Genomic DNA, 8,086 nt, shown 5'->3' with positions numbered 1-8,086 from the left:
CGGGGCGGGGGCTGCGCCCCCCCTCCCGAAGGAGGGAAACTGAGGCGCGGAGCGGGGCGGCGGCTGCCTCTGCACCTGCTTGGGGGGCCCCGAATGTTCTAGGTGCTGGTGTGCAGGGCCGGGGCTGTGCTGCACACCAGGGGCTGGGCAGGGACACGGGGCCGACCCCGTGACACCCCTGGAGTGCCCCCCCACGCCCCCTGCCCTGGCCAGCGCGGCGGCACGGGGCAATTCTCCGGTGACAGCGACACCTCCAGGGGGTTGCGCGCTGCAGGGCGGCAGCTGGGGGCTCCTGTGTGGGGTGAGTGGGTTGCCCGCCCTGGAGGCTGTGACCTGGGCCCAGGGCCCCGGGCTGGAGCTATTGCCACAGGGGCCGTGGGGCCGGACTCGGTGCTCTGTGGGCAGCCCGGACACCACCTACGCCTCCCCAGCGCCGGCTGAGCCAAGCTGCCAAGGTCGTGGGGTATTAGAGGCTTCTCCATCTGCCGGTGCTGAGCAGCGATTAGCGGGAATATCCCAGCGCCGCGGGCGGGAGCCTGGGCTCGGGGTCTCGAGGGGCCGCCACGGCCCTGCCTCCCCCCGAAACGGGGCACAAGTTGCCCCAGTGCAAAGCAGCCGGGCGGTGGCACAGCACGGGGGCAAGCAGTCCCCTGGTCCCTGCACCCCACGCCCAGGCTAGTCACCCAGCTCTGTCATTGCCTTTGCAGCCATGTCCCAGGAGCAAAGCCCCAGCTTGGGGCAGGGGTCCGGAGCCGTCCTGTGCCCCCTCCCCAGGCCTCCTCCCCACGGAGCCGTGGCAGATGCAATGCATTTCTGCTGCCCGGGGCCGTCAACACCGTGGTGCCAGGGGACAGTGGTGCAGGCCCTCCCTGGGCGGCACGCTCCACCAGAGCCGCAGGGCCCGGCTCCTGCCCCCTCGGCCTGTTTACCGGGGAGCGGGTCCCCTGCTGCACCCGCAGCCTGGTAACGGCACCCGGGGCCGCGCTGCCTGGGCGACAGCCCCGGGGGAGGGAGCAGCAGGGGGGATTAGACGTAAAGAGGTGGCTGCCAGGCCAAGCCTCTTAGCTGCCATCCGAGCGCCGCAGCCACTCGCAGCCTGGCACGGCCCTGGCTCTGGCACCACGGCATCGCCAGGGCAGCCCCCGCGCCCACTGCACTGCTCCCTTCTCCCCGGGCATCGCCCCCCCAGCAATGCCCAGCCCAGGGGCAAGGGTTGGTGGGTGCCGCAGGGGAGCGGGGCCCTTGAGCGCAGCCTGGACTCCCCCCCACACCCGGGCAGGATCGGAGCCAGGATCCAGCATCTGTCCATGCAGCCACCAGGAGTGAAGGCGCATCCAAGCTGAACGCGTGTGTGCGCGTGTGTGTGCGTGCAACCCACACGCTGCCGCCTGCTCCTCACAGGCTTGCCCCTTGCACATGCACTCCTACACACCCTCACAGGCATGCCCTTCCCTCTTGCACAGCCACCCCTGCACACCTTCCCCTTGCATGCCCACACTGCATGCACCCCATTGCACAATCACTCTACACACACTGACTTCTTGCACGCCCACCCCTGGACGCACCACACTCTTGCAGACCTACCCCTACACTCACCCCATTACACATCCAATCTGCACACACCTCCCTTCTGCACCCCCTTGCACACCCATCCCTGCACATCTCCTCGCACAACCCACCCCTTTGCACGCACCTCGGTCTTGCACACCCCTTTGCATGCCTACTCTCCACACTCCCCATTGCACTCCCACTCTGCACACACCTACTTGCACGCACCTCCCCCTTGTATACACACGCCTACATACACCCATTTCTTGTGCGCCCACCCCTGCTGGCACCTCCTCTTTGGACACTTCCCATTGCACACCCATTCTGCGTGCCCCCTCCACATACCTGCCGCTGACACACCCAGTCCTTGCACACCTGCCCTTCCCCAGACCTGCAAGGGTGCCACCCGCCGGTAGGTAGGCCTCTGCTGGAAACTCGGTGCTGGCCCTTTAAGACCCAGCTGCCCCCCCACCCTTATGGGTTAGGGGATGTTGGGGGGGAGCAGGACGAGGGGCATCCCCCAGCCATGACCCCTGTCCCTGTGCTCCAGAGCAGGGGGGGGGGCAATTCTCCCAGGGCAGGGGGAGCAGGGTCGTGACCCCAAGGACCCCAAAGGCCCACAGTGCAGGGGGCACAGCCAGAAGTGGGGGTCAAGCAGCCCCCTGGAGGCTCCAGGCCAGGGTGAGGGGCACCAAGCTAACTCCGTGCTGGATCCAGCCCCCCCACCCCCACCTGCCTCTGGTCCCCTCCTTGTGCCCCGTGGTCCTACACCTTGCCCCCCAGGGGGAAGGGAGGTGCCAGGCTCCAGTGCAGCTAGAGGGCTTGAGCCCCAGCCCCTTCCCCCCTGCAAGATGCTCCTGTCTCCCCAGCACCCCGCAGTCACCCCACAGCTGGGACGGGGCCAGTCAAGGAGCAAGGGGAGGATGCAGGCACGTGCCAGGGCAGAAGCAAGAAGCCGGGACCTGGGGCAGCTATGGGGGCTCTTGACAGGCTGCCCCCCCACCCCAAGCCCTGTGGGCTCAGCCCATCTACCCTCCTGCATTTACCCAGCTGCCCAGCGAGGGTGCCATAGTGTAGACAGGCCTCCGCATTTATGGCCAAGGCCCAGGGGTGCCCTGAGCTGCCACCAGCAGGAACCCGGTCTCCGAATGAAGTAGGGGGGGTGGGCTCAGAGCCTCTTTGCACCCGCTCTGCATCTCACCAGGTCTCAGCCGGGCGCGGGGGGCACTGTCCCCCCTGCCCTGGCACAGCTGTGTCTTGAGCCAGGTCCAGAGTCTGTACAGCGCCATGCACATGAGGGTACACACCTTCCCTGGAGCTGGGGGGGACGTGGATGGGCTCTGGGGGCTCCTTGGAGGGCCCAGGGATGAATGCAAGGCAGCAGGGGTGGGAAACAAGGAGGCTCCTGTCCCCTGCCCCAGTGCCATCCCGTGCCCAGCTGCGGGGGGGCGCGCAGAGCTAGGATGCCTGGGGTCCTTTCCAGGAGGAGATTAGGGCCTAGCGGTTAGCGTGGGGGGGGAGGGTGCTGGGAGCCAGGACAACTGGGTTTTCTTTCAGCTGGGGGAGCAGCAGTGTCCACAGGCCTGCACCCCTCTGTCTTGCCATTTGGTGCCAGGGTGGGCACAGGATGGCCCCTCCAGATGTTGGGCACATCTGCAAGGTCCCATTCCCCCCATTGCCAGGATGGGGGCGGGCAGCACCAGCGTGGCACTGAGGCTGCTCTACGGCACACGGGAGGGCACGGTCCTGGCATGTGGAGCCCAGTCCGGCCTGTGGACCTGCCCCCGAGCCGCTCCTCTGGTCCACGGAGCCAAAAGGCTCCGCTGACCCTAGGTAGTGAGTTCCCCGTGCATATTCACAGCTATTTTAGCCAACGGCGCGGGAGCTTTACCCGTCTGTCCTGCCCCGTCGGGCATCTTCATGCGGGGTGGATGTGCACACACGTGCACATGTGGGTCAAAATTGATGTGCTGGTTCCAGGCAGACGCGCACCTCGTAGACTAATAAGTGCGATACGTTATGGCCGTGCCCCTCGGGCAGGCAGAGAGGATGGGGAAAGGGGCCGCGCCGCCTCCTGGGTGGGGCGTGGGCAGCATGGCGGAGGGGGGGATTTTCCCAACCTGCCGCCTTTGGGGTTCATCGTGGGGCTGGCTCTGGATGTGCCAGGAGCTCCTTCGAGGCCTGGGGCTGCCGGACCCACCTCTGCTGCCCGCAAGGGCCAGGTCGCAGGGAACAGGGCTGGGGGAGATGCGGAGCTGGGTGCAATGCTGCTGCTGTCCCCGAGCAAGTGGGTAGAGCCCAGATGTTACGGTCCTGCTGTATCCAGGGGGGTCGCACCCCACCCCTGATGTCCCCCTTCTCCAAGCACTGCGGACCACCCTGCTGGTGCCCCAGGCTACCTGAGCTGCATGGGGGGGTGTCACACGCTGCAGTCCAGAGGTGTTGGGCAGGGTGGGGGGTCCGCAGCTGCCCAGGTCACCCAGCCTTGACCATGGAGACGGTCACCTGCCAGCCATTGTGACATCGCAGCTCCAGGGCAGCGGGGCCAGGTGGGGGGCACCCCACAGCTCCAGGCCTGTCTCCAAGCATGGTAGGCTCGGAGCAGAGGGACGAGAGCGACGTGGCCCTGGCCGCCGGGGGCGGCCTGATGCCGCGATGAGGGTCCGCACGGCTGGGGCAGAGGGCGATGCCGCCCGCGGGGGAGAGACAGCCCTGGAGGTGGAGGGGGGGCTGCTGTGCCAGCTCCTGCGGTCTCCGGACTACAACCTCTTCCCCCGGTCGGCCGTGTTCGAGAGCAACTTCATCCAGGTACTTTCCCCGGGGGGCAAAGTGCTGCCTGGGCTCGGAGACCTCCCACCCAAGCAGCTCCGTGCCCCCCAGGCCTGGAGATGGAGCTGCTCCGTGAGCCTCATGGGAAGCCAGGAATCAGACCCCACATGCCTGGGCAAGCTCCAGCATCCTTCCCTCAGGCCTGGGTGTGGGTAGGGATTGGGACCCCCCCCAGCCGAGATGGGACACAGCAGGGTTGATGAAGGGGTTGTCTTAGGGTCACCAAAGCCTTTATCCCTGGCCGCTCTATGGCCCCCAGCTGGGCACCCCTCCCAATGGGCACAGCTGTGCAGTGGGGGGGGTGGGGGGAGAAGGCGGTGCCCCCAGCCATAAGCTGCCGCCATTTGCAGGTGACCAAGCAGGGAAACTGGGTGGACATCCACAACTGCCCCACGGCTGTGACACTGGGCGTGACGTCCTCTGACCCCTGCTTGCCGCTGCCCAACGTGCTGCTCATGGCCCGGTGGGAGGATGCACCCCAGGGGCCGCTGGAGGAGACCCCCGTGGCACTCAGCAGGTACGGAGCGGGGCGGGGACCGGGAGGGTCTCTGCAGCAGGCACCGGTGACCCCTGCGCTGGGCACCACGCGTGACTGTCCCCCGCCTTGCCCAGGCTGCTGCCCCTGCGCTACGTGCGGCTGTCGGTGCAGGACGCGACGCGGCGGCTGCTGCGGCTGCAGGTGGCCACAGGCCCCGTGTACTACCTGTGCCTGCGGCCTGAGCACCCCGACGCCGTCTTCCGGCTCTGGGGCCGCCTGGCCGCCATCCTGCGCCACGGCCTCTCCATCACCTGCAAGGACCCCGCCGTGCACCTGTCCCACAGCCTCGTACCCAGCCCTGCCGGCTCCTCCAGCAGCTCCGAGGTGCGTTGCCTAAGGCAGGGGGAGTGGGGGGAGAGGGCACGGGCAGAGCCTGGGAGGTCAAGCGTGGGCTGAGCGGGGGTCTTGCCCGAGAGCCCAAGCATCACAGTGCCCCAATGGAGCCCCCCAGTTGGTCATGGGGGGGCTCTATCGGGGTCCTGGGGGGCACCCAACCTCGCAGCCTTTCCCTGCAGCCAGCACCTGAGCTTCAGACGCCCGCCGGTGCCCGCCTGGGCAGGAGGCTGTCGCGGCTGTCCAGGATGGCACTGGGCCGAGCGGCAGAGGACAGCCTGGTCTGGAGAAGGTAAAGAGGATCCTGCAGCACCTGGGCTCCTGCCCCAGCCAGAGACCTGGACCCCTCCCATCTTTTCCCCCTGGTTCCTGGGAGCTTCCCAGCCTAGGGGGGTCCCAGGTGGCTCCAGGCAGGAGAGGGCATCGGGCCAAACCTCCCTGTGCAGCGAGGGTTTTTTGGGTCCCTCTTGACCCCGGGGCAGGGACCAGCCACCCCCCTGTGGGGTGTCCTCCCTGCCCAGGGTTGCACCAAGAAGGGCACTTGGCCATGGGGGGCTCCATTGGGCATGAGGGGTAAATTCCTTCCCCACTCTGTGCCTCAGTTTGTCCATCCGCGAAATGGGGACCATGATCCCAGCTGCTGTCCTGGGATCCCTGAGTGAGACGTGCTGCTATGAGGACTCTCTCCCCACAGCTGCTGGATGAGCTGAGATGCCCTGGAGTCCAAGGGGAGGTGGGGGGAAGATCCAGCCAGACCCCTTCGTACCATCCCTTCCTGCTCCGCCAGCCACCCCTCAGTGCCGGAGGCCCAGGATCCCCCATCCCTTGAAGCATGCCCCCCGGACAAGGGAGGAGTCAGGCACTCCTGCCTGCTCCACCCCACAGCCCCCGCCCCTGTCTGGGGTGGGCAGCGAGGTCCGTAAGCCCTGCCTCTCCCTTCCTCCCCCCAGGCTGTCCTCCTTCTGGACTCTCGCCACTGAGGCCAAACCTCCAGCCAGGGACGAGGCCCCAGGTGCCCCTGGCCCCCCAGGAGGTAGGAGACTGGCAGGGCCGGCGATTGCCCCCTCTCCTGGGCGAGGAAGGGGCTGGTGGGGACAGAGCATCTTTGGGCTGTGTTTCCCAGAATGCACAGACAGTGCCAGGCCCCCAGCACCAACCTCTCCTGGGTACTGGAGTTGCCCAGAAAGATCTCATTGCTAGTCCTGGATATTCGCCTCCATGCAATGAATCGCTGAGAGCCAGGGAAACCCCAGGGCGGACAGACCAGGCGGGGATGCCGAGGGCTGCGCAGGGCACGGTTAAAGCCCCATGAAGCCTGGCATGTCATTAGAGACGAGATGCGACCGGTACAAAGAGGGAGCACTGCCAGCAGCCGCAAGAGCTTCACCTTCATGCAACACAGGCCGTTGATAAGGGAAGCTGAAGGGATCGTTTTTGCAGGGACGGGAGAAGTCAGGCAGCGATATTAAGGAAAATAAGGCAGAATCTTCTCTGTGATGTGGTACAAAAGAAATCCCAGCCATTGCTGAGGTCTGAGGGATAGTAACATTTTCAGTCGCGGGGGAGAAACAGCAGAAATATTCATTAAAATCTTTTTTTGCTCACTGGCAACAGTCTGGATGTCCCGCAACAGAAAGCCCCTGCTGTTCCAGTAGTAGCTAGATGGGTGCTGGACAATAGCCATAAAAATAAGCATTCCCAACATGGCAGCTAGCCAAAACCCAAGAGTTATAAAGGAATTGGCCAAGATGAGTGCTGCTTGGAGTTCACACCTTGCCTCCACATTATGCCTTCCAGGGAAGCTGATGGTGTGTGAGAGATGCCTGGGGCAGCTCCTGGAGCCTGACCCAAGCTATGCGGGTGAGGAGGCCAAACCGAAGGGTGAGACCACACGCCACGGGCTCTGGGAGCGTGAGACTCCATCCGGGCTCCTGCCGCTGTCCCGGCTCAGCAGCCTCATCGCCGTGGGCCAGCGGTAGTGGACGGGCCTCGGCTCCGGGCAGTCCGGCTGGGGTTAGCACAAGGACTGGGCTGACGTGGCAGCAGCTAAGACTTGTAGCTCCTGTCTGAGAATCCCGAGCATCATAAATATATCGCGGCAGGGGAAGGACCTTCAGGCCAGCAGCTTTGGGTTTCACATTTACTGCGTGCCCAGCCTGGTCGCAACCTGTTGAGGCACGTACACGGTCAGGGAAGAGAGGGTACTGTCCCTGGTATGAGCCCCCTGCACCCACCTCCACCACCCTGAGCCCCACTCACAGGCCATGGTGAGGACCCCGGGGACCAGCCTGTTCCACCCAAGTCCCACCAGGGATCTACATTGGTGTCTCCTGTACCGAGCCATAAGCACGGGCTGGTTCCTGGTGCTCTGGGGGCTTCCCTGCCCTTTCTGCAACCAGAGGAAGCCCCTGGCATCTTCTGCCTCCATGGATGCATTCAGGGGGCAGGGGGTGCTGGCCGGAGCTCTCTGCTCTGCGTCCCCCCGACCCCTGGTTATTAGCCTGTCCCCTGCACGTTGTTGCTGTCCCCCAGGTGTGGAGGTGCGGGCTGGCAATTCCATGTAGGCCCAGCCTCACCGCCAATATACCGCATTTTCTCATAGGTAGAATGCACCCTTTGCCCAAAACCCAACTGCTGCAAACACAGGGGCATGTTATACGTGAGGGAATATGGTAACAGCAGTTTCTGCTGGGTGAAAGCACAAAGAGCCCTGCCCACTTGGCTCCCTCGCACTGCTGCTCCATTACTTCCAGCTGCTTCCTTCTGCCTCTCAAAAACCAGCTGTGGCTCTCACTCCAGGGCATTGTATGCTGGAAATTACAGGATAGCACCTAGACC

General features: G+C 65.1%; 1 protein-coding gene across 1 annotated transcript; it reads left to right on the top strand.

The window, feature by feature from the left end:
- Positions 1-3,681: 3,681 nt before the first annotated feature.
- Positions 3,682-7,382, top strand: LOC109292090 (protein FAM71F2-like). The gene is made up of 6 exons (XM_019509346.1): positions 3,682-4,356; positions 4,728-4,894; positions 4,990-5,239; positions 5,431-5,540; positions 6,199-6,281; positions 7,046-7,382. The coding sequence occupies exons 1-6, from the start codon at positions 4,204-4,206 to the stop codon at positions 7,225-7,227; spliced, it is 945 nt and encodes a 314-aa protein (XP_019364891.1). The 5' UTR covers positions 3,682-4,203; the 3' UTR covers positions 7,228-7,382.
- The last annotated feature ends 704 nt before the right edge of the window (positions 7,383-8,086 follow it).

This window comes from Gavialis gangeticus, unplaced genomic scaffold, assembly GCF_001723915.1.
Source record: "Gavialis gangeticus isolate Ggan-Ray unplaced genomic scaffold, GavGan_comp1, whole genome shotgun sequence".
Lineage (NCBI taxonomy): Eukaryota > Metazoa > Chordata > Crocodylia > Gavialidae > Gavialis > Gavialis gangeticus.
This window is presented reverse-complemented; position numbering and strand designations above follow the sequence as displayed.